General features: G+C 37.5%; 1 protein-coding gene across 1 annotated transcript in view; it reads right to left on the bottom strand.

The window, feature by feature from the left end:
- The window catches only part of MYO3A (myosin IIIA), a 173,339-nt gene that overhangs the window by 143,757 nt on the left and 1,628 nt on the right, over window positions 1–27,954 (bottom strand). Inside the window, exons 2-3 of the mRNA XM_020911656.2 lie at window positions 16,731–16,915; window positions 13,165–13,299 (exon numbers count right to left, since the gene is read on the bottom strand). Coding sequence (XP_020767315.2) covers window positions 13,165–13,299; window positions 16,731–16,898 — 303 coding nt within the window. The 5' untranslated portion in view covers window positions 16,899–16,915. The remainder of the gene's footprint in view (window positions 1–13,164; window positions 13,300–16,730; window positions 16,916–27,954) is intronic.

The raw sequence follows: 27,954 nt of genomic DNA, 5'->3' as shown, positions 1-27,954 counted from the left end.
GTCACCTCAGAGCCTGAGAACTAAAAAGTTGTCATTTCCTTGACTCTACTGACCTAAACAGAGTAGAGAAAGGTGAAAGGAAGTGCGTTCGTAGCATCCTTGTCAGAAATACTGAAGATATTTTCTCTCAAACTTTCTTCTAACATGTTAATTAGATTTTATTGGATACCTGAACACTTCTGATACATTGTGAATTATATAATAACAGTTGTATTGAGCACAGACTTTATGCTAGCACATTCCTAACCCATTTACATGCATTATCCCTATGTCTCACCACTCTGTAAAGTAGGTATTATTATCATCTCCATACTAAAGATTGGGAAAGTGAGGCATAAAATGGTAAGGTAACTCAGGAAATATCACATTGTAGTGACAAAGCTAAGACAGGAACTTGGACAGCCTGATTTTAGAGTCCAGACTTACATTTAATCATGATATATCATGATCCCCCAACAGGTTGTCTGGGCTGACAGGTCGATCTAGACATCATGTGTGATATCAAAAGTTGTTTACTTTTTAAAGATTTTTTTGATGCAGACCGTTGTTAAAGTCTTTACTAAATTTGTTACAATGCTGCTTCTGCTTTATGTTTTGCTTTTCTGACCACAAGACATGTGGGATCATGGCTCCTCCACCAGGAAGCGAATCTACAACCCCTGCATTGGACAGTGACGTCTTAAACACCGGACCTTCAGGGAAGCCCTCTTTTATAATATCATTTCTATAAGTGTATTTAAAATCTAAACACGAACTCACAAATGAGCATTTAGATGCAACTCCATTTATAACTGGTGTCTTTTTACATTAAACAAAACTTTCATCTTCTACAGGAGCAGGGGCAGACCTGGCATTCCAAAAGTGACATTTTCTTCTGCAGGAAAGGGAACACCTTTTAACGGGATAAGCAGAAGAGTATTCTGGCAGCAGAATACAGGGTCACGCTGCCTCCAGTGTGGCCCAGCATGATAGGGTCACAAAATTATTCAAAATTGACCGAAACGAAATTCAGAGCCCTTAAATTGCAAAGCACTTATTTAAAGTAACTAAGTTTTAGGACCACTTTTTAAATTTTCAAAACTCATTGCAGAGCACCTGTGAGGGCTGGGGACATATGAGAAAACTCTGTACCTCCCTCTCAATACTTCTGTGATGTTAATAAAACTACTCTAAAAAATAAAGTCTTTAAAATATCTGTAAAATGTACAGTGCAAAGAATTAACCCTAATGTAAACAATGGACTTTAGTTAATAATGCATGCATATTAATCTCTTAGTCGTGTCCGACTCTTTACGACCCTATGGACTGTAGCCCACCAGGCTCCTCTGTCCATGGAATTACCCAGGCAAGAATACTGGAGTGGGTTGTCATGTCCTCCTCCAGGGCACCTTCCCGACCCAGGGATTGAACCCAGGTCTCTTGCACTGCAGACAGATTCTATGTTCTGAGCCTTCAGGGAAGCCCTTAGTTAATAATAATGTGTCATTACTGTCTCACCAACTATAACAAATGTGCCATGCCAATTCAAGAAGTTAACAACAAAGAAAACTTGGGCGGGAGGTAATGGGAACTCTATGAACTTACCACTCAATTTTTCCACAAACTTGAACCTGTTCAAAAAATAAAATCTATTAATTTTTTTAAATCTAGCTGCCAACATCAACTATATTCAAAAAGGTCCTCAACTAATAATGAAGGGGCATGCAAAATTAATCCAAGTTATGACGGATGCCCCACAGTGTTAGCTTAGAAACCGTTAATAATTATTCTACTATCTGGCTGCTACTTAAGTAGGAACTGTGGTTTGATTTTTCAGAATGGAAAAGGATCTTTTGAATTAAACTTCAAGAAGAGTCAAGTTAAGGGTTCTTCTTTCCTACTGTTGTGTTAAAATTATGCCATGCTTCTGCTTTTCCCATGAGAAATAACCACTATTCTAAATTTTGTGTTTAACATTCCTGTCTTTAAAACTTCTTTCTTCATTATAAATACATTTCTTCTAAAATATGTGGTTCAGTTTTGCTTTTCTTTGTGCTTTATACAAATAGTATCCTACCTGGATTTGCTTTTTTCTTATTCAATAATATACTTCTAAAGTTCATTCATGTTGATTGATGAAGTTGTCATTAATATTTACTGTTATATAAAATGCCATTTTATAAACATAAAAACATGTTAAAATGAAAAGAGAAAACGAGAGGACAAATACAACAAACATGGAATTTATTAAACAGACCACAGGGACCAAATGTCAATAAGCCACAAGTTAATTTGGGGCTGATCTTTTTCTAAAGATGCTCAAGATAACACCATGAATTTTCTAAATCCTCATTCAAAACTTCAAATATCATCTTTAATGAAATCTACTTTTGTTCAACTAGCATAAAATGCCTTTCACGTATGAAGAAAAAACTTTTTTAAATTAACTGAAGTATGTTTGTTTTTAAATGAATGTGAAGAATTAAAATATATTAAAGGAAATGCAAATGTTCTTAAATTATGCAATGGATCATAAAAATTGAAAATGACCATATGTTTCCACTTAAAAAGAACTGCATCCAGGGAAATGAATTGTGTCATATTAACCCTATGCAATTCTTAAATCACCAAGACAGACTAAAAAGAGATTTGCAGCAAGGGACCAAAAAACCCATAAGTGTCACTTTGCAACACAATGCTATAATAGGGCCTTCATGTTCTCTCATCGAACAAAATTGAAGTATAATTTTCTTAAACCCGAGCTACACTAATGAAAGAACAGAGCAGCCCTAAAAGTGAATTCTCTACTCAGGCTGTAGTCAAACATTAAAGAAAAAAAAAACAAAACTAAATCTCTAAACAGATCGTTACAACTCACTTCCAAAGACAGGTTTTATAAGCTTTCAAAGTGCATTCTGGTGCACTGGGAAGACCCAGAGGGATCGGGTGGAGAGGGAGGTGGGAGGGGGGACCGGGATGGGGAATACATGTAAATCCATGGCTAATTCATTTCAATGTATGACAAAAACTACTGTAATGATGTAAAGTAATTAGCCTCCAACTAATAAAAATAAATGGAAAAAAAAAAAAAAAACCAAAGTGCATTCTGTCTTTACTATGTTAGGACAGGATATGAGATTTTTACTCAAATTTCTGGAAAAGGACTAGTGGTTTCTGCAGTTGGCATTTCTGACTTTTGCTGTTTTTCATTGTTTTTTGTTTATACTGCATGCTCTATGACCCTCACTTAGTCTGACAATATCCCATGTGAGACCACAAGAGCAGAAACTCATTTTCTGATACTCATCTAGGTTTTACTTTGCTTATTTTATAAAAGGGTTTGATTCTTTTTAGAGAAACCAGTTTTTAGCAAATGCCTACAAGTGACACTTTTAGATCATAAGGGAACTATAGATGCAATAAGACATTGCTGTATTGCCTGCAGAGTGACTGCATCATTTCACACTGCCTAACAATCTAAAAAAGTTTAGTTTGCATCACAACCTCATCAACACTGGGAATTATCAATCTTTTTAATTTTAGTCATTTTAGTGAGTGTGTACTAGTAGTTTCATCATGGTTTTAATCTGAATTGCCCTCTCGTTTCCTTTTTTCATTTTAACCTAACTCGTCTTGAAGTTTCATTTGAGAACACTGTTATAATAGCTATTTTAAAGTCTTTATCTGCTAATTCCATTATCCTAATTATTTCTCAGTCTGTTTCATTTGATTGTTTCTTCTTCTGACAATGGTTACCTTTTCCTGCTTTTTTACATATTTAATAATTTTTATTAAATGACGGCCATAACTAACTTTATATTTAAATGTTCAGATTTTGCTGTCTTCTCTTAATGAATGTTGAATTTTGTTCTGTCAGGCAGTTCATCTACTTGTGGACTGACGTGAACATTTCAAGCCCTGTTTTTGAAATTTTTATAGGAGGCCAAGGGTAGTTCTTATTCTAGGGTGAGTCTAACCCTTCCTTTAATGCATAACCTGTCAGCAGAGTCTCTACTAAGTGTCTTAGATGTTCAACAAAGATTCCTCAATTTGACTGGTCAGAACTCAAGTATCTCTCCAGCTTGCACAACCTCCAATAACTGTTCAGATTACTGCTTTTCAGTAATTCTTACCCTTATTATTGTTCGTTGACCAACTGCCTGCAATCGTGCCCTATGTATCTCCAGCTTAATTTCCAGTCAAAGACAAGGGAACCCATATGCAGATTTCTGGAGTATTTTTCCTGCTTAACTCTCTCTGTGAAAATTCCAGTCACTTCTGTCTTAACAATCTTTTCAGCTCAGTAAGATTGCTGTGATCTCCTTGGGAACATCCTCCTTATCCCATTGGTCTGGAAATTGTCTCCAAGAATAAAGATGCAATGATTGCAGTGTTCCTCTAATTTCCTTTCCTCAATGTCACAAGCTTAAGCTGTCTCTTTCACAGGGTTGGAAAACTGTTATGTTTTTAAAAATATATTCTATGTAGTGCTTTAGGTATTTACGGTGTAACTGCACGATTGGCACAATTTACTGTCATGGCCAGAAGCAGAAGTCCCAGATTATTTCTAATGCACCCTGAAATCCAAGGACCTCTGGCAGGGTCTTCCAAACTTTCCTTTGATAAGAATCACCTTAGGACTTGTTTAAAAAATAAGTTTCTGAGCCCTCCTTCTTGGAATTTCTAATTCCGTGGGTTTGAGATGGGGCTGAGTCTGACCAGAGTATCTGGAGTGAATATTAAAGAACAAAAGTACTAACAGGATCCTCTGTTTGTTTCTTTTCTTTTCAGGTAGAAGTTTAAGTGTGACCCACTCATCTAGGCCTTCTTTGACGTCTCTCTTCACAAAAGGTCTTTTTCATTTTTTATTAGCACTCCACTTCTATTCCTCATAGTATCAGTGCTACTGCTGCTTAGTCACTTTAATCATGTCCAGCTCTGTGCAACCCTATGAGCTGTGTGTAGCCGGCCAGGCTCCTCTGTCCACGGGATTCTCCAGGTAAGAGTACTGGAGTGGGTTGCCATGCCCTCCTTCAGAAGATCTTCCCAATCCAGGAATCAAACCTGGATCTCCTGTGTTACAGGCAGATTCTTTACCACTGACCCACCGGGGAAGCCCACAGTATCAAAAACAATGTGTAATTATTTAATTAATTTGTCTATTAAGCTTTAAATTGTCTTTCTGCACTACTAGACACCAGGATGACAGCTGATCTCATTCTACACTGAACACCCAAAATCTACCAAAGTGCTTGGCCCAAAGTAATAGATATTTATGGAATTAGTAAGTGACTGGATGAATATACTTTAGTCCTGGACACTTAAGCATGTACACACATATAATGACAGAAGGCCATCTTTTTACATGAAATGGAAGGTGCCTCTTCAAAGTGTGAAATGTGTGACTCAATATCAATAAAATACATATACTGATGTAGCAAATTCTGCATTCCAATAGAAGACTGATAAAATATTAATAACAGTGGCACCATCACCTAATAATGTTTCCTAATGTGTAATAACATGTACAATTTTCACATTACTTTTCTAACTTGTAAACTAGAAGTAGTATGTTTAAGCTATTACAGACACACATTCTAATTGACTCACTGAAGTATGCATTTTGATGTATTTTGGTAATTGTGTACAATTCTGTAACCACTAAATCAAGATATAAAACAGCATCCCTCATCCTAAAGCATTTCAAAATTCTTGGGAAAACACCATCAAACACTGGCAATGTGAGCAGCAAGATATCTTTGATAAACAAGAAAACGTAGAAGAAATCTTTTAATCTGCCTGGTCAAAATAGGGGCTTCCCTGGTGGCTCAGTGGTAAAGATTCTGCCTGAAATGCAGGAGCTACAGGAGACATAGGTTCAATCCCTGGGTTGGGAAGATCCCTTGGAGGAGGGCATGACAACCCACTCCAGTATTCTTGCCTGGAGAATCCTATGGACAGAGAAGCCTGGTGGGCCTATGGACAGAGAAGCCTGGTGGGCTACAGTCTATGGGGTCACAAAGAGTTGGACAAGACTGAAGCGACTTAGCACGCACAGCCAAAACATATTGATTTACCAAATGGAAAAACATCTTACATTTTTCCCTCTGTGGTTAATATTCTAAACTTGCACTCCTATTCAGAGAGCAGATGCATTTGCAAGCACTGAAGTACTATTAGGGAAAAAAGATATACCAGCATTGTATATGTTTTTATGTATTTTGGGGATTATAAGAATATAAAGGAGTATATGTATAATACTGCTTTTCCATCCTGCCCTTTATACACAAAAAAATGAGACGACTCTAGGTAATTGTCTGCCTTGTTCTGTGGTGAGTACACCAAATAACAGCCTTTTATACGAGAGCTGGGAATGACTGTCCCAGCCCTAAGAGCATGAAAAGAATCCTCATTCGTCTACTTCACTGCCACTGTGCACAGCTAAAGGAAGGACCAGTGCTGTGCCATCAGAGTGGTTCAGAAGCCCCGGTTTGCAGCCCTGTCCTGCTTCCCTGCCCCCTCCCACATATACAAGCCTGCAGGGGTTCCCTTTCCCCTTCCATGAACATGTTATCTCCCGGGCAGCAACATTAAAGAGTTAATAGCCAAGGAAACAGAAACCACTCATTCATTCTAACTCGTTTTCTTTCTGTCTCCTATAGTTTCCTTTCCTCATGACGGACCGTATCTTACTTATTAGATGTAAGTATAAATGCAGAATAACCAATAATGCATGATGCACAAAAGTTAGTAGTCAGGTCCCTGAAAATCACTTTCGCTACCAGAAATGTGCATTTGTGAGGCTTTAGGACTATTTACTGAACTTTTGTGCTTCCAAATGCCACCTGTAATTTCCAGCCTTTGTTCTCCTGAAAAGGATATAATTTCAAAGAGAAAAATTGCTATAATTAGAAAGCAGAGAGAGAAAGCAGTGTCACTATTAAGAATGAACAAATCAGGACTAATTCAGATAAATAATAGAATTCAGCCTGCAGTACTGCCATGAAAGGAGCAATTACAGCTAAGACTGAATTATGAAGGGAAAGATCTTTTAACAAAAAGATGTCCTAACTCTGGATTTTGGTTCCCTTATGGCTGAGGATACACTAGACAAATAGACTCTGAGACAGAAGACTGTATTCCTTGTGTACTTAAGGTGTTGCTGTTCATCCAACTAAGAAGGGGGAAATTACAGTTAAATCTCAATTTTGCCCTCTGTGCTTATCTGCAGTAGATGCCTAGTACCAGACCAACTTAACTCAATTTCAACCCTGTTTTTTCATCTCATCTCCTGGTTTAGTGGTAAGGATATGCAGAAACGAACCACCTCCCACCTCCCAAAGTCCCCCTCCATCCTGCTCCTGACCATCCACAGTAGACACTAGGAGTGAAAAGAAACACTAAGCAAAAGCAAAACCTAAAGGGACTTCCCTGGTGGACAGTGACTAAGACTCAGAGCTCCCAGTGGAGGGGCCCTGGGTTTGATCCCTGGTCAGGGAATTCCAAATGCCCCAACTAAAGATCCTGAGTGCCACAACTAAGAACCAACACAGCCAAATAAACAGATAAATATCAATAAATATTTTTAAATACTTAAAAAAGAGATATCTACATTTTACAAAGCAAGTCAGTCAAGAGATATGTAATAGCAATAAGCAAAAAGTAACATTAAATATAAGTATGGTATTTCAAAAGGCATAAGTAAAAAAAAACTAGTTCTCCCTTTATGCTGACTTAGTATTTAGGAAAACCTAAATACTAAGTGACAATAAAAATTCCCATAGACACTTTGCAAAAACAAAACCAAAAATAAATAAATAAATAAAATGTATATATATGTGTATATATATATATATATATATATATATATATATATATACATAAGTTCCCACAGAAGAAAATCTTCTACCCCTTCTCTTCTTCCATAGTTTCATTACAAGTGTGTAACTGGACTGTAGGAGGGCTAGTAACTAGTGCTCTTCTATATGTTCTGAAAACAAACATACAGAGAATTTACAAGGAAATAATTTCTAAACAGAGCCTTGTATATTATTCATGCTCAAGAAATTATAGTATAACAAAATTTAAGAAAAGCACAGGAAGAGGAAAAATTGTATCAAAGTGAAAGCAATAATTCAAAACTCACAACTAAATAATAGAGAAAATAGATGGCCCAGTAAAATCTGAGCAAGTAATTCTCTTCTTGGAATTTCAATTCTGGATTGCAATATAAATGCAATGATTTTTAAGATGAAAAATCTCTGGGGGAGAGTTTATCCAAGGTGATACAGTCCACCCACACCGCACACATGCCAGGCTGATAACGAGGATGCTACTCAGACCCTCCAAGAAGCACCGTCTTTATGCAGATTCATGTCAGAAGTCTAGCACTATTAGCATGACTTCCTTGGTACCACCAGAGTTCCTATTCGGCCATCCTTTGGGGACCCCCAAGCAAAATAATGTGTGTGCCTGCATGTGTGCACAGTTGTTTCAGTCGTGTCCGACTCTTTGTGACCCATGGACTGTAGCCCGCCAGGCTCCTCTTTCCAGGGCACTATCCAAGCAGGAAGACTGGAGTGGGTTGCCATGCCCTCTTCCAGGGGATCTTCTCGACCCAGGGATCGAACCCACATCTCCTGTGTCTCCTGCATTGCAGGCAGATTCTTTACCGCTGAGCCACCAGGGAAGCCAGCAAAATAATTTATTGGAGCTTTATTATGATAAGAGGTATAATTAGCAGTCATTTTGTAGAATAAAGTATTGATGCCACAAGCCAATTTTCTGAAAGTGCCTTTAAAGCAGCACCTGCACCATTCATGTTTATAAATCAGGTAATTGTACCACTTATGTGTATATGTAATCAGCCTAACTTGCATATGTAAATCAATTGTCTTACATACAGTTTGCCAGCTCTTTGCTTTTACCATGTTTTCCACCAACTTTGAATTTCAAATAGATCAGATTTCTGAAATACTATTTTAATAAACTAGTATTTATTCTTTTTTTCTCAAGCCATTAAGGGATATTTCCAACTCTTACATCTAATAATAAATACAATTATAAAGACAATGTGTAAAATAGCTAGTGGGAAGCTGCTGCATAACACAGGGAGCTTACCCAGTGCCAAGCGACAACGCAGAGGGAGGGGATTCGGGGCGGAGTAGAAGGAAGGTTCACGAAGGAGGAGATATATGTATACTCATGGCTAATTCATGTTGTTCTATGGCAGAAGCCAACACAACATTGTAGGGCAATTATTATCCAATTAAAAATAAATTTAAAAAACATGTACAAAGTTAAAAGAAGCTAAGTCTCTGCTGATTCATTGCATCAGAATGCCACTTCGCTTGTACTGGATGTTTCAAGACCTTTTTAATGAATCTTTTCTGCTCTCTCAAAAGAACATGTAACTTAATTATGATCTGGAATCTTCAACTCTCACTTAACCCTGAGTGATAATACTAAGAAATGACAATATAATTAGAATAGGAATTTGTTAGGCATAAAAGACATCAGCTGATCTTATTCAATAGTTTAAACTCTGGGAAAGATTTATACTTTTGCCCTTGTACATTTAGGCCTATATTCAGCAGAACAACTGAATCTTCAAATGCTAATTTTCCAATTATTTTACATGGAAAAAAAATAAAAGAAGTATTATTGAAAATGTTCTCAAAGATATAAATATACAAAATTTTTATTCAGGACTCCGTCAAGGATTTGCAGACCACCATCTCAAATACACAAACACAAACACGAAGTAAAGTATCCATTAATTTAAGACAAAATGGCTTAAGTTCATAATTTTGTTACTTGGGTAATTGTGTTGAGAAAAGTAAAAGTTTTGCTTTGTTTTTTTGTGTGATTTAACAAAAAATATAAAGCTATCTTGAACTGAGAAATACAAAATAATTCTGAACTCATAATAAGTTGCCTATCATCAAAGAACATGCCTGACTCTTAAAACATTTTTTTAACTTCTATAAAGTAATAGTTTCAGATTCTGAAAAGGTTCTTGAAAATTCTATTGTAATTTTGAATGACTATGATTCAATCAAAAGTGGCAGATTAAATATACGCATTTATTTTCTCTTACTCATGAATCTCCATGAAAATGCCAGTAGAAGAATAAAAAACAAACAAACATAAAACCACTAGAGAAAAAAGAACAAAATGGGAGAGAAGTGAAGAAGAGACTGCAACAAAATTTTTCAACATGGAATGCAGGTGACTGAGTGGTTAACTGATCCAGCAACACAGAGAAAGCCAAAAACTAAAGTGCTAGGTGGGGGAGCTGTGTTGAGGTCACCTGAGCAGATTAACCCAAGATAATAGTGAAAGTGGAGGAGGTGGGAGGGGAGGGGCAGAAAACAAGGCTTCCTTTGCAGGTCTCTCTTCAAAAGACTTGATGCCCTCCTACCCCACATTCAAGATATCCACATCCAGGAGCCTGCCAGAGCTACTTCACACACACACACACACACACACACAGGCTGGAGGTTTTGCTCCCTAGAGAAAGTGAACTGAAGGGACTCAATATCTGGTGACATCAGTACAGTGAATAACAGGAGGAATGCACAGAACTCCTGATGTGCAAAACAGAGAAGTAACCTTGGAAAGAAGAGACCAAGGAATCCAGGAAAGTGGATTCCACCCAGATGAGCAGCAGAAAGGCAGCAGGGGTCAGACACCTGGCAGACCTCCAGGATGGAGCAGGAGGAATGTAGGATTCCAGAAGGGCAATCATGCCAAAATTCAGAACATGGATTAGAAAATGAAAGAGTAGAGAAGCTAAACCATCTGTTTCCAGGTTCAACAACCAACGCAGCAAAAACACATACCTACCTGCTCAGGAAAGGGTGGCGCCACTAACCTGGATCTACAATAATACTATACTGCATTACTGCTTTCTATGAAATTCAAAGGTGTTTGCTCCTTGGAAGAAAAGCTATGATAAACCTAGACAGTGTATTAAAAAGTACAGACATTACTTTGCCAACAAAAGTCCCTACGGTCAAAGCCACGGTTTTTCCAGTAGTCATGTACAGATGTGAGAGTTGGACCACAAAGAAGGTTGAGCACCAAAGAATTGATGCTTTCAAACTGTGGTGCTGGAGAAGACTCTTGAGAGTTGCTTGGACTGCAAGGATATCAAACCAGTCAATCCTAAAGGAAATCAGCCCTGAACATTCATTGAAAGGATGAATGCTAAAGCTGAAGCTGAAGCTCCAGTACTTCGGACACCTGATGTGAAGAACCAACTCACTGGAAAAGATCCTGATGCTGCAAAAGACTAAAGGCAAAAAGAGAAGGGGACAGCAGAGGATGAGATGGTTAGATAGCATCACCAACTCAATGAACATGAATATGAGCAAACTCTGGGAGATAGTGAAGGACAGAAGCCTGGCGTGCTGCTGTCCAGGGGGTCGAAAAGAGTTGGACTTGACTTAGTGACTGAACAACAAAAAATTAATCAAGTGAATGTATTTTTTTAAAAGATAAAAATGATTAAGTCTATCTGAAATTATTATATGAAGTGGAAAATAGGCTAAATTGATAAGTGATATTGTCCATCATTTTAAACATACAAAAATAGATGAAGAAACTATATTCAGAATTAACAGTGATCCTTTTTATAGTTTCAAGTATTCTCTACAATGATCACTACTTGTATATTCATTTAAAAACCACCATAGAAAAAATATAAAGTATGGAGACAATGTGCAAATAATTACTGTACAGGAAAATCAATGGTACATTCCAAAAAAAAAATAAAGAAGAAATAGAATAATCAAATGCTAATAAAATAATGTGAATACAAGACACAGAGAACAAACCTGTGGCTGTCAACAGGAAGAGGAGGCAGAGGAGAGATGGATTGGGAGTTTGGGATTAGCAAATGCAAAGTATTACATATATTAACAGAATGGATATACAATAAGATCCAACTGTACAGCACAAGGAATATTTAATATCCTGTGATAAACCATACATATAATTATGTTAATATATATAGATACATGGGCTTCCCAGGTGACTCAGAGATAAAGAATCCACCTGTCAATACAAGAGAAGTAGGAGACTTGGGTTCTATCCCTGGGTTGGGAAGATCCTCTGGAGGAAGAAATGGCACCCCCCTCTGGTATTACTGCTTGAAAAATCTCAGGGACAGAGGAGCCTAGCAGGCTACAGTCCATGGGGTCACCATGGGTCGGACATGACTGAGCACACACACAGCCTAGCATATAAATATATATAACTGAATCACCTCACTTTACATCAGAAACTAATGTTATAAAAAATAAAATAATGCAAATACAATAAGTAGATGCTGTTAAGGTGATCAAATAAAGGTTTTACTACCCCTGGGTTTGATAAAGGAAGCTTTAAAAATTTTTTATAAATTTTATTATGACTAATGATTACTTCAACTTAAATAAAAATATCCAGTGAAAATCAGAAAAAAACACATTCTGCTAGGACTGGCAGTAACCTTAGCCGTGCACCTTCTAATACTCTTACATTAGAGAGAACTGTCCCAAGCTAATCTCAGGAATTGAAAAGGCAGACTCTACAGTACCCCTTTGGCAACTTATTCAGTGTTCAACACCACTTCTAGTAAGATTTCCCACACCCCCGCCCATAAATGTAAACACAGTTGATCCTCTGCATCCACGGATCATAGCTGTTTGAATCTGACCATGTGGAACCCACAGATATGGGGGACTGACAGTACCTGGTTCTGCAGCTCATGTCATTAGTATTCAGTGAAGTCAGAAGAAGAAATTAGCAACTCACCATTTTTGCCTAATGAAGCCTCAGCTACATTAATTTTATCTCACATCATAATACCTGGCACTGAGCCTCAGTCACGTGTTGCACCAAACACACATCAATAAATAAAAATTATAATGAAGTTCCTTTTTAGTATGCTCGTCTGCCAGGAAAATATCCTAGTTTCTTTAGTCTTTTATTATGGAAACATTTTCTTTTAATCTTTAATTAATTTTCTTTCATTTACTGATGTTTCTAAAGATGGCAAGACCAGACTGGGAACAGGATTCTACAAAGGATATAGAATGGAACACATCAGATGAACTGCTTTATGAAGGTGATGTTACTAAATGTCATTCCAAGACCACACTGCAAATCACCACATGGGAAATAATTCTAAACACTTACCTCAAGAACCAGCCATAGCTTATCTCCATTTATTTTATCCTTCTTAAAGTACATGCCATAGAATCTGACCACATTAGGGTGGTCGGAAAGTGCTTTTAGGATGCTGTACTCTGCTTCAATCTCTTCATCAATATCCTAGTTTCAAAGAGTCATGGGGAGAGAGCAGTGAGAAAAACATGAATGAAGTAAAAAAAAAAAACGTTGTTAGACTAGCGAACGTAGAATTTTATTTTGTCAAAGCAAGGTCAGAATAGTTTCTACTGTGCTCAATACAGTGTATTGAAATTTCTCATTACACTCCGTAAGGAGAGAGATCATGATTTTCCTGCTAATCGAAAATATATCTAATTATGTTCATTTCATTGAAAAGAAATAATAAAAGGCTATTTTTATGTGCAGTTAGAAAGAAACACATAGGGACTTCCTTGGTGGTCCAGTGCCTTCCAATGCAGGGGACGTGGGTTCGATCCCTGGTCTGAGAACTAAGATCCCACATGCCACGGGCAACTAAGCCCAGGCACCTAAACTATTAAGACCATGAGCAACTAAGACCTGATGCAGCCAAATAAATTAAATTTTTTAAGTTAAAAAATAAAAATAAAGAATTCTAAACACAAAATCTAGGGGTAAAAATATATATGGAGAACTGCTTAAGGTGATCTTCCTTTCTTTGTAGTGTTAACTTTATTTCAATGGTAAAATCATTGTTTTGACATGAAAACTTTTAGCTGGTTCATTTTGTTTCTTTGAAGTATAGGATATTTAAAGGCTATCAAAATACCAGTCAGACATGCAATAAACTCCTACCTTTCCAAAAAAGTGAAAGGGTTAAGTTATATAAGATGGCATACAGCCTTTAGTTAACTAAAGACTCATTCACAAGAAGTAGAATAGGTTGTAATCCTGTCAATAAAACTGCAAACCAAGTATCTAGAAAACCATATATACATAAAACAATTCACTGTTATAAATAAAAGACTTCTAATATTTTATGGTAACATTTAATGTCTATATTGTTTTAAGATAGAATCATGGAATCACAAAGCTGTAAAGAATTTTAGACCAGAACACTAGTCTAAGGAAGAAAGCTAAGAAAATTAATTTTAAAAAAAAGAAAGAAACGAAAGCTCAAGGCAGTTAGAGTCACAGAACTGGTTAGTGTGTGATCCAGGACTAGTCTTTTGTCTACTACCTTCTAGGCCTGCTCATTTCATCCCTATCTTGGAGAGGAGATTATGAGTTCAAAATCCATAACAGTAAGACCTTTTTAATAAAAAAAAAAAAATAGCCACTCTGCAAAATGCTTGGGTGCATTTAAATTTATTTTATTAAGATTACAATCTCCTGGTTATAAATCTTTTTTTATTTGACTTGTGGCATGATGAATGAAGAGTAAATAAAGAATTCTTAGAAAAATACATATGTACTATGACAAGAATAAAAGCAGCAAAAGAACACATTTCATACTATGGTTATGAATCTATAAGTTTAATTAAAGCAAGAGAACAAAACCTGATTTGTAAGATAGGCTGTATAGTAAATGTGCAATTATGAAAGGATAACTGTTACATATATTCACAAGTCATTTGTTCTTGCTCATAAAGAAGCAGAGGAATGGGAGAGAGACTCTGATTCTGGGGCCACACATTGAGATCAGCCTGGAGCCCTTTCTCTTGCCACGTGAACCCCAATCCTTAACAGCAAAGTTCAAAGGGCAGACTTGTAATTGCCAAGACCAGTGGTGCAGTTACTCTGATACAGCTTAATTGGTGTCTCTCTTCCCTCAGTTTTAACAATAAGAACTTTCCGACAGAATATGAAGACATGCAGCATCAGTTAAGTCTGCACACAGCGCTTCTCATTTTTTTCCCCCAGTGGGCTTCCCTGGTGGCTCAGTGGTAAAGAATCTGCCTGTCAATGCAGGAGACATGGGTTCTATCCCTGGGTTGGGAAGATCCCCTGGAGAAGGAAATGGCAAACCACTCCAGTATTCTTTCCTGAGAAATCCCATGGACAAAAGAGGAGCCAGCCAGCCAGCTACATAGATGGGGTCATAAAGAGTCAGATACAACTTTGTGACTGAGCAGATATGCACCTATCTAACTTACTTCTTGAAAAGAAGCCCCCACCCTCTCTCTCCTCTGCTCAAAGGAAAATGAAACAGTATAGTAATAATAGATGCAGTAAAAATACACTATCAGAAAAGAAAGAGCAACCCCAAGATGAACAGAGGGCCAGAGACTTTTTGCAGAGTCCTTTTGCAGGCTTTATGCGTCAGAGCTGTGACAAGGACTCATCATTTCAATCAAGCCATGCTCCCGTCACATGCACATAGTGAAAGTGAAAGTGAAGTCACTCAGTCGTGTCTGACTCTTTGCAACCCCATGGACTGTAGCCTACCAGACGCCTCCATCCATGGGATTTTCCAGGCAAGAGTACTGGAGTGGGTTGCCATTTCCTTCTCCAAGAGCTGAGTAATTGGAGGAGGTGCTCTCAGGAGACGTTTGGGGGTTAAAGAATCACTGAGTTTATTCTGGCTCCCCCACGTGCTAGGGGAGACCTTCACGTATGTCCTAGTAGCTGAAAATGCGCCCAAACATCCAGCCTCTGACTCCTGGAAAAAACAATCTTGTCTCTTACAGGCAAATCTCATGCTCTCACAGGCAAAGCAAGGTGAGTTTCCCTGATCACAACTGCTATTCCCAAAAAAAGCACCACGGGCACTGCTGGAAAAGAGGCTATATGGACTGACCACGACATTGAATTCTTCACAAGGAACCACATCCTGTAAAGGAATGCCATTTCTGCTTTGGAAACACTTAGGTAAACCTGAAAATTAATTTCCCTTTTTTGAAAGAAATTTAAAAATATATTTCTGGTTTGGCATAAGAGGAATTCTGCCTGAAGACTAAATAAACACAGGAGGAAAATGAAATCTGGCCAAGACGACATTAGACAATTTTAGGGTTATTTCTAGACCCGTGAGTCTATATGCTGACAACACTCTGAAATCTAAAAATCTTAAAATCTAAAAATATTAAATCAAACCATTGAGCTGCTTGAGAGAAGATAAACTTATATACATATATGTTTATCTGTGCATGAGTACATGCTAAGTCACTTCAGTCATATCTGACTGTGGGACGCTATGGACTGTGGCCCTCCAGGCTCCTCTGTCCCTGGGCTTCTCCAGGCAAGAATAATGGAATGGTTTGCCAAACCCTCCTCCAGGAGATCTTCCCAACTCAGGGATCGAACCTGTTTCTCTTCTGTCTCCTGCATTGGCAGGCAGGTTCTTTACCACTAGTGCCACCTGGGACATCCCCATACTTCTCTTTACTATATGTTTATCTGTTTATCAAGTATTTATTGGACCTTCTAATATATGTTAAGCATTTAACAAGGAAAATCTAACAAGACATTTTTAAACAAACGTTTCCTTCAAATTGCAACTGACATTGTGATAAATAAATCAAGATAAGATACCAATGGACTTTTTAACTGTTTAATACAGATTTTTTTTAAAAGTTAATTAGCAAGCAAGAAAAGAAAACAATGTGACTTACATGAATGGGATCCAGAATTTTGACTGCTGCTTTTTGGCCATTTTTCTTATTCAACACTTTAAAAACTTTTCCATAAGTTCCTTTGCCAATCGTTTCAGTGATTTCCCAAGTATCAGAAGGGTCAGGAAAGTTATCAAAGATGATTGATTTTCCAATTAATGGAAGCATCTCAAAAGTTTAAATCACTGGAGAGAAAAAGTACAGAGCTTCACTGACATTTGATTGGTAATATTAAACAGCACACACAAACTCATGGGAAATTATCTAATATTTTCACTCATGTGATGGAAAATACACAGCAGTAACCAAATGTACTCAGAGACAAATTTTTAATTTCAATTCTTTTTGCAAACAGATGAATACAAGTTTAATAATGTTTTGTAAGCAGGGCTTTCTATGTTTAATACTGTCCCATATTAATTGCTATTGTTAGTAATTATTTTCAGATTAGAGGCACACATTTAAATCATTTTGATTTACTGCTTTATAACTCATGAATGAAAGAATGTTAGAATAAACCTTCAGTCAGTTCAGTCACTCAGTCGTGTCCGACTCCTTGTGACCCCGTGAACCGCAGCATGCCAGGCCTCCCTGTCCATCACAAACTCCCAGAGTTTACCCAAACCCATGTCCATTGAGTCGGTGATGCCATCCAACCATCTCATCCTCTGTCGTCCCCTTTTCCTCCTGCCCTCAATCTTTCCCAGCAAAAGGGTGTTTTCAAATGAGTCAGCTCTTCGCATCAGGTGGCCAAAGTATTGGAGTTTCATCTTCAGCATCAGTCCTTCCAATGAACACCTAGGACTTATCTCCTTCAGGATGCACTGGTTGGATATCCTTGCAGTCCAAGAGACTCTCAAGAGTCTTCTCCAACACCACAGTTCAAAAGCATTAATTCTTCAGTGCTCAGCTTTTTTTACAGTCCAACTCTCACATCCATACATGACCACTGGAAAAACCACAGCCTTGACTAGACAGACATTTGTTGGCAAAGTAATGTCTCTGCTTTTTAGTATGCTGTCTAGGTTGGTCATAACTTTCCTTCCAAGGAGCAAGCGTCTTTTAATTCATGGCTGCAATCACCATCTGCAGTGATTTTGGAGCCCAGAAAAATAAAGTCAGCCACTGTTTCCACTGTTTCCCCATCTATTTGCCGTGAAGTGATGGAACCGGATGCCATGATCTTAGTTTTCTGACGAGCTTTAAGCCAACTTTTTCACTCACCTCTTTCACTTTCATCAAGAGGCTCTTTAGTTCTTCTTCACTTTCTGCCATAAGGGTTAGCAATGATAAAAATCCAACTTCTTCATCAAAGCAAATCCCATACTTTAAAATGATTGTGTTTTTTTATTTATTTTTTAATTGAAGGAAAATTGCTTTACAATATTGAGTTGGTTTCTCCTGGATAACATCCTTCGAGAACCAGTCATAATTATACATATATCTTCTCCCTGTTGCGCCTCACTCCCCTCCCCCTCATCCCACCAGTTTAGGCCATTATTGAGTGCCAGGCTGAGCTCCCTGTGTTATATTGCAGCTTCCCACTAGCTATCTGTCTTACACATGATAATGTATATATGTCAATGCTACTCTCTCAACTCGTCCCACCCTCTCCTTCCTCCACTGTGTCCACAAGACTGTTCTCCTCATCTGCGTCTCCAATAGTTCCCTGCAAATAGGTTCATCAGTACCATTTTTCTAGATTCCAAATATATGCATTAATATACAGCATTTGTTTATCTCTTTCTGACTTACTTCACTCTGTATAACAGGTTCCAGGTTTATCCACCTCAGTACAATTGAGTCAAATTTGTTCCTTTTTATAGCTGAGTAATATTCCATTGAATATTGAATATCTGCTTCATCTATTCATCTGTCAATGGACATCGAGACTGCTTCCATGTCCTGGCTATTCTAAATAGCACTGCAATGAACACCAGCGTACATGGGTTCTTTTTGAATTGTAGTTTTCTCAGAGTATATGCCCAGCTGTGGGATCCCTTAGTCATAGGATAGAGTTATTCATAGTTTTTTAAGGAATCTCCTTACTGTTCTCCATAATGGTTATATCAGTAGGAGGGTTCCCTTTTCTTCACATCCTCTCCAGCATTTTTAAGTGATTGTGCCTTATATCACTGCTCTATGCAAAACCCAACAATCAGTCCCCTATTGCTTTTAGTATGACATTTCTTTCATATAACCTACCACATCCTTTAAAATATGGCCCTTGCTTAATTTCCTAGCCTCATGTCTCACTACATCTTCCCTCAGACACTACAAACCAACCCATTTGGGATCCATCAGGTCATCCCCTTCTTGCTTGTGGATCTTCACATAGTCTTTGCTCCCACTTGGGTCTGTGGTTTCTTTGCTAAGCTCTAACTCCTACTTATCTTTTCCTATACTTGCTGAGATGTCATTTCCTCCAAACCTAACCACTCTTCACCCCATTTGAGTTGTGTGCCCACCTCTGTGCTCCATGAGTTCTCTGAACCCACCGTGACCTGATATTACTCCACACCCAGAACCTGGTGCAGTGCTCAACTAGGAGAACATGACCAATGAGGTCAAGTGATTTTAAAAAAGATTTCATAGATAAGCTGAGATAAGATCTTCCAAGTAGCACTACTAACCTTTCATGTTTTCCTTAAATTACATTCAATCCTTTGTATAAATTTAAAGGGAAAAAAAAAAAAAACGAACAGAAAGACCAACCAGAACACCTGTGGTGGTCCTCTGAATTTTTTGGTTATCCATGCAAAACCTCACTCTTTTCAATGTTATAAAGTTGACTGCAATTGTTCTTGGATGTATATACATACACATAGAAACAGGTCTATTAATGAATGTGTTAATATCACATACTAATATCAGCCCATGAAATTCATTTGTCTAACTACAACTTTCAACCTCATCCAATCCACCAATTCATTGATTCTTCACTGTCTTTATTTCCATCAACTCTCTTCAGTCTTCACTTCCACTCCTTCCCCAGCATAAACCGGGCTTCCCTGATGCCTCAATAAAGAATTCACCTGCAAGGCAGGAGATCTGGGTTCAAGCCCTGGATTGGGAAGATCCCATGGAGGAGGGCATGGCAACCCACTCCAGTATTCTTGCCTGGAGAATCCCCATGGACAGAGGAGTCTGGTGGGCTACAGTCCATGGGGTCACAGAGTGGGACACAACTAAGCGACTCAGCACAGCACACAGCACAACAGCATAAATTCTACAGCTTGAATTATTATAACTTCCTTGCACATGTCCTAAACATTCTTGCTTCTCTCTTTCTTCACCACCAGTCCCCTGGGGTTAAAAAACCAACCCTAGTTAAACCTTACATCTTCTTCACGCCTGTGCCTGTAGCTGGAGAACACCACACAACCGGGCTGAACCATTTCACTTTAAATTCAGGATCAAAAACTTACAAGGTGACCCTCAACGATGTCCAGCAATCCTACTGCACCTCCCTGCTTTGTATATTCACTTCTCCCTGGTGCATTATCTCCATCCTCAGATTTCTCTCTCCTCAGATTGTTCCCTCGTTGCTGTCCATCCTCTCCCACCAAACTTCCCAGCTGATGCCTTCATTTAATAATTAAGTGACAAAATGGAAGCAACAATAAACTCCTTAATCTTCCCATCTCAAAAACCACAAACCAATGTGCATCAAACAGGAGTTCATTCTATTTATCATCCATAACTGCTGTCTGACCTCAGTCTTTTTTGTTTGTTCCATCTCATCAATCATATTTCAGCTCAAATATCACATTTTAAAAAAGATCTCCCCTGCATATTTTATTCCTTCATCAGAATGTAAGCTACAGAGGTACAAACTTTGTTATTTTTACCTCTGTATCCACAGTTCCCAGAACAATATCTAACACATGGCAGATAACTAGTAAATGCAGGCTAAATGGGCAAATGTTTATTTATCTGTTAATTTGATAGCTGAAACCTTACCCCTCAGTTCACTTACAAATCTTATAATGCCTAACTCTGTGTCTGGCATATAGTAGATGTTAAATATGTGTAGCTGCTGAATGAGTGAATCAATATTCTCACACACACAAAAAAAAAGAATGACAGAAATAAGGATTAGAAGGAGCTAAAGACAATTTGAAAATCTAAACAGAATAATGATCATATTCATTATATTTAAGGGGACATCATTCAGTAAATGGCTATGAATGCCTGCTGAAAATTACATCACTACATAAAAAAACACTTAGGAATAGTTCTTAGAAAATGTAATCTTTATGAAATTTGTGCCTTTGATCCGAAATGCAAAAAAACAAGTAGGAGGTAATCAGTAATAATCATCCAATTCAGTGATTTCATAATCAGTGACAAGATAACTGCTTTCTACATCTATCTACTTGAGTCTTGCAAATAAGCATTTATGCCATCCATATAATGTAAAAGTTAAACCAAAAAAAAAAAAATTAAATCTTATTAAATGCCTCAAACAGAAGTTTTCAACCAGGAAAAACATTCGTTTTATGTGGAATAGTGCCTTTTTACTAGCAATGTTAGTGAACATAATTTTAATTTCTGCTGTTTTAAATATTAGGGATTTTTTTGCTGTTGTTGTTCAGTCACTAACCCATGTCCTACTCTTTGCAACCCCATGAACTGCAGCACACCAGCCTCAATTAAGTCTCACTTAAACAAAACTCCCAACAAGTAGGCAAAAGAAGAGTAAAATGACTTCCTCAAAATTAAACATTACAGAATTTCAACAATTAGAACAGAAATAAATCTTATGACTCCTAAACTATTCCTTTTCAAATACACAGTTATTTATTCTTTAAGAATAAAATACAACATCACAGTTAGTAAACAACTTGTTTAATTATAGTAAATTACACTGTACAGAAAAATATTTGTATTTTTATAGTCCTTTAGCACTTATAGAATAAAAAATAACTCCCCAGCTCACAAAATGAAAGCATATAGCTGTTCTTAATTATATGATCATGTAAGCTGAAGAATTACTTTTAACATATATATTTACTGTATGTTGATAATATGTATTTACCATAACTCTGAAAAGGTACTTGCAAAAGCTACATTCTAAAAATGAAGCAAAAAAGTCTTCTTAGTTGATTTTTTATATATTAAACTACTGAGATTTTTTTCATGATATAGCATAATGCAATAAAAAAGTATCTCACTTCAGGCTCTTAACACTCAATGATTATTCTGACCACTTTTGTAAACCTGCACTTAATTTTTGTTTACTAAAATAACCAAAGTGCCTGCAGGCTCATTTTAATACACAGCAGAGATGATCTCTCATTGGCCGTCTCTTCCCCCTGCCTGGAATGCTCATTCTCCAGCTATACACAGGGCTCACTCCTTTGTTACAGCAGCCATCACCTTTCAGTAAGTCCTAGCCTGACCAACCTATTTAAAATCTCAACCTGCCCCTTTCCCCTCCATCCTGCCTCCCAACTCTGGGTCCCCCTTACCCTACTCTTACACTTACTACCTCTGTGCACGTTACATTATTTCCTGTTTATATGTGTCTTTTTTTCCAAACTATTAGAATGTAAGCCTCGTGAGGATTTAACATTTTATCCAGGTTGTTCACTGATGCATCCCAAAGACTCCAAAACCACTACTGGCACACAGTACCCAGAACAGTCAAATTCAGGGACAGAAAGTATAATTGAGGTTGCCAGGAGCTTGGGAAAGGGAAATAGGAAAGATTATTTAACAGCTAGAGTTTCAGTTTGAGAAGGTAAAAAAAATGTTGTGGCGATGGATGGGGGTGAGTGCTGTACACTGATGTGAATGTGGCCACTGAAGTGAACATAGTTTTTAAGCGGTTAAAGGGTAAATTGTATGTAATATATGTTTTACCACAGGGAAAAATGCTACTTTGGACACAGTATGGGGAAACAAAATAATGAAAAACAGGAGACCCAAACTGAGAGGTATGGAAGGGAGACCACAATTGCCTGTCTGCTTGCTCTCAGATCCATGCATGACTCCCCGTGTCCTGAATCTCAGGGGTTGACATCTCAAAACTGTATTCCCCAAACTCCCTGTCCCACTGGTGTCCCCCGCTGTTGGATTCTGTCAGTGAGTGTGCCAGGCAGCAGACTGGATGGGAGGAGGGCCTTTCTCCTCTGCTTTCTCTAGTTTCGTGGTGTGCCCATGTGGCTCCATCTCCCTGAAGGTCCCTGTTTCTGCAGGGTAGACCTGCCATGGTTCTAGACGGCCTCAGCATTTGCATTTTGGTAAGACCATCTCCTTGATGTCACTGTACAGTACAAGGAGTAATGACAGTTTTTAAGATTATGATCCTAACTCTGAGATCACTTCATTACCTTCTGTTGGGCTTTCAGATATCCTAAAACATTTATAACGAATTCCCCCATGCCTTAGTCTGTTCAGGCTGCTTGAACAAAAATAATATAAACTGGGTGGATTGGAAACAACAAGCATTTATTTCTCACAGTTTCAGGGGCTGGGAAGTCCAAGATCATGTTGCTGATAGACTTGGCATTAGATGTGGGTCCACTTCCTAGACAGCGTGGTGTTTCTGCTGTAACCCCATGTGGTAGAACGGAGAAGCTACTTCCCTGGGGTCTCTCTTATAACATGCTAATCCCCTTCATGAGGCTCTGTCCTCCTGACCTAATCACTGCCCCAAGGCCTTACCTCCCAACACCATTACCCTGGCTGTTAGGGTTTCAACATATGAATTTGGGGAGAATATAAATATTCAGACCATGGCACCATATTAAATTCCCTCTGTAGAACTACTTGGTATTAATTCTATTTTCCTGACCGATTCAGTCCAGCACACATCAAATCAGTTTGTGGAAGAGAGAATGGAGAAAAGTCAACAGATAATGGCTGGAAGTTCTCCCAAACAGGCAAAAGGTATGAACACTCAAATTTAGGAAGCTGAGTCCATTTCTTTAAAAAATTCACAGTTGGATACACAGCAATGAATCTAGAGAACACCAAAGGCAATGAGAGGCTCTTGACACCAACCAGATAGAAAAGATATATCACATATAAAGGGAAACAATTAGAATGACTGCTGATATTTCAATAGAAAACAATAGTATAATATATTCAGAATGCTGAAATAACTGCTCATCTAAAACAAACAAAAGTATCCTTTAAGGTCAAAGGCAAGTTAAAGATATTTTTCACCTCAAAAACTTCAGCTTAACAACAATGGCCCCTGAGAAAGAGAACTTCTAAAGGATGTCTTTGAAGAATGACAATGATAATGACAAGGAAGGTCTAAATTACCAAAAACAGTAAATAGTTACACATGTGGGTAAATCTAAACTAACACTGATGGTAAGACACAAAACAGACAAAAATGAACTACAATAATCAAAAGTAAAATGCTAGAATTTAAAATGTTCTTAAGTTCCTCATATAGCAGCAGTTAAAAATATTAATTATAAATTTAGGCTTTAAGATATCCATGTCAAACACTTGAACATTAGACCCTAAAAATACCATGCACAGCTTTCAAAATATTAAGAGAAAAACTGATGTTAACAAACTCAATAAAAAAAACTCTGGAAAGGACAATAAAGGAAGCCTTTAAAAAACAAGAAATAGAAAGCATAAAATACCCTGTGAAAAGAAATATGAATATGCCAATAATCACAATAATTGTAAATGGACCAAACTTACCATGAAAAGACAGAAACTGGTAGCTCACAGCTGTTTGCAAGAGATTCACATAAAGTATAGGCAGAGATAGACTGGAAATAAAATAACAGTACCACATACCATTCAACAAAAGAAAGCGGTGTAACTAGATTAACATCAGGCACAAAGTACTTAAAGGAAAATTATTTACTAGAGGTACATAATAATCAAAGACTTAATTCATCAAGAAAACATAAAAGCTCAGAATAGAAGCCTAGACTGAAAGAAATAACAAAGAAAAAGGGGAAAAGTCACAATTTTAGTGGGAGATTTTAACACAATTTGTCAGTGATCTTTTTTTTTTTTTTTTGGTTCAAGTAAAGAAAACAGTTCTTAAGAATAAATAAGATTTAAACAACTCTAATCTGTTTTGAGCTTATTTTTGTGTATAGTGTCAGGGAGTGTTCTAATTTCATTCTTTTACATGTAGCTGTCCAGTTTTCCCAGTACCACTTACTGAAGAGACTGTCTTTTCTCCACTGTATATTTTTGCCTCCTTTGTCATAGGTCAGGTGACCACAGGTGTGTAGGTTTATTTCTGGGCTTTTTTTATCCTGATTCCATTGTCCTATATTTTTAGTTGTGTGCAAGTAGCATACTTTCTTGATTTCTATAGCTCTGTAGTATAGTCTGAAGTCAAGCAGCCTGATGCCTCCAGCTCTGTTTTTCTTTCTCAAGATTGCTGCGGCCATTCGGGGTCTTTTGTGTTTCCATACAAATTATAAACTTTTTGTTTTAATTCTGTGAAAAATGCCATTGGTAATTTGATAAGAATTGCACTGAATCTATAGATTGCTTTGGGGAGTATAGTCATTTCACAGTATTGATTCTTTCAATTCAAAAACATCGTATTCTCTCCACCTGTGTCATCTGTTTGTACTGAATGGATATCCTGAAATACACATGAAATCCTGTATCTAACAACAAATAACCTTCCCGAGTGCACATGAAAGTCAAAGGGTTAGCTGCTCAGTCACATCTGACTCTTTGCAACCCTATGGATTATAGCCCAGCAGGCTACTCTGTCCATGGAATTCTTCAGGTAAGAATACTACAGTGGATAGCCATTCCCTTCTCCAGGGGATCTTCCCGACCCAGGGATCGAACCCAGGTCTCCTGCATTGCGGGCAGATTCTTTACTGTCCAAGCCACCAGGGACCCCTGAGCATACATGACTACCGTGTAATTAAGTAAGAAGACAACTACTAGATAAATTTTTAAAAACCTACAGTATCAGATACTTCAAAAGGAACTACTAAACAGTTCAAGGGCCAAAGAAAAAATGCAATGACTTTTAAAAATAGACTTAAAACTGAATAATAATGAAAATACTACTCATAAAAATCTATGGGATACAGCTAAAGCAGCATACAGAGGAAAACATATAGCCTAATACTTTAGGAATGGAAGAAAGGCTAAAAATTATGTAATTACAAAATAAAAGCAAAGATTGTAGAAAAAAGGAAGAGTTGAAATTAGACATGACAGAAAAAGAATAAGACAGATAAGAGAATGATAAATACAACAGTTCTTCAAAGAGAATTTTTTAACAGATAAGCCCCTATTAAGACTGATCAATAAAACAAACAAAACAGAAGATACAGATGAGCAATACTAAGGTCGAAAAGACTAACAAATAATAGCAGACACTAAAATGATCATAAGATGATAAATTTTTTATCAAGAAACTTAAAAATTAGACTAAGTGGACTAATTTAGACTAATTAGACTAATATTAGAGGGCGGAAAAACAGAAAAATAAAAGCTGGTTTTTTGGAATGTTTGCATTAATGTGCTTTCATACTATTAACTCCTAATACTCAGTTCTTTACTCATATAATCAGTAAGGGGACCATGTTAAGTTCTTAAGCACCAGAAAAATCACTCTAAGTATCTTTTAATACTTTAGAGGTAATGACCAAATTTATCAGCAGAAGAGGCTAGAAACTCAATTGAAGGATAAGTGCTTCATAAATGAACATGAGCACATTTCCTTTTCCCATATACCACAAAAAAATAATCAACCTAATTGTTAACTTTTCCAAAAGATAGGCAGAGAACACCATTTCTCAATGCAATGAAAATGCCATTTGCCCATGATATAAAACACACGAAGAAAGTAGCAGATGGTTTTACTCAAAGTTGAGCGATATTTTAATACTGTGATTCTCACTTTTCAAAACACACATCATGTATTTTCTGCAGAATGTTATGGAAAGATTCTTCCCTTTATACACTCCCTTCTGCCAAGTTGTTTAAACTCCACTGCATGCATATGGTTTACATTAGATTAAAAAAGTAGCTCCTGGCTTTGATGGGAGGGGAATCCTGGAATGCCAGCAGGGCAGAACATGTGTGTCTCCATGGACCATCCCAGAAAGACCTTAACAGATAAGCCAGATGACTTTATTTTCCCATTAAAAGTCCTTCAAAATCCACATTCTTACTGTGTCCTCCAGATCCTTTCTGACCCTTCTAAATTCAATCTACTTTCTTCTTCACCTCTCACACCAACCACAGCCTCAGCTGCCTTCTGACAGGTCTTAGAACAACACTGTTCCTGATTTTAATTTGCTCTAGAGAATATTCTCCTGGAATGATTATCAAAGTCATAAAGCCTTGCTGGTTAAAAGTAGCCTACAGAAAAGTGTGTCTTCCATATAAAACCACCTTTCAGAGACACCAGGCTGAAGCACTAAACAAGTTCTAACTACCTACTTTCTCAAAGAACTTTAAAACACAAACTGACAGAAATCTCTGGTCTCAGTTCACTACAGACCAGATGAACTGGTCACACATCCCTCCAGCTTTTCACTAACACAGGCAATAAAGTTTGATTTAAAACAGACCTTGCCCAGTGATACGTATGGTCTGCTTTGAATAAACCATAATTAGTGTTTTGTTCCCTTCAATTTGCTTAAAAATGTTTTGCAGAGAAGGGGAAAAGGTCTACTTATGTACTTCTATCTATGTATTCTGCTTTCCACCACTCATTTTCTCATTCTGTAATTACTGAGATAAAAGCATGTGCTTACATGCTGGAACCAAAAGAAAGGTTATCATTTCCTAGAAACTTAAAACATTATTTTAAGTTTTAGTATAAACCTATAAACGTCAGCATCCACAGCTGTAAAATGGAATAATCATGCATGTATGAACTAACTCTCAGAGTTGACTTAAGTATCAAATGAGTTGTAAGAGGAAATGATGTTTTGTAAATTGTGATACAGGACAACTGACCTCCTTCATCAAGGATGCAAGGTGAGTTATAGTTTTGACCACACAACTGCCTGTTCCAATTAGTAAGGGAGAGTTTCTGAGTCAGAAATCACAAACTGAGGTGTCTGCAGGGACAAAGGAGGTAAAACATATGAGTGAAGAATATCTGGATGAAATAAATGCAAGGAGTTTAGAGGAACTGTGGCAAAGTTGAGGGCACTGTTTCCCACCCAAAATGCACAGCTACACCCCAGCTGCAGGGCTGGCAGACACAAGCCCTGCCTTGCCTGGTGCCCTTGTTTTTCAACAGAAA

This window comes from Odocoileus virginianus, chromosome 9 (assembly GCF_023699985.2).
Source record: "Odocoileus virginianus isolate 20LAN1187 ecotype Illinois chromosome 9, Ovbor_1.2, whole genome shotgun sequence".
Classification (NCBI taxonomy): Eukaryota; Metazoa; Chordata; class Mammalia; order Artiodactyla; family Cervidae; genus Odocoileus; species Odocoileus virginianus.
This window is presented reverse-complemented; position numbering and strand designations above follow the sequence as displayed.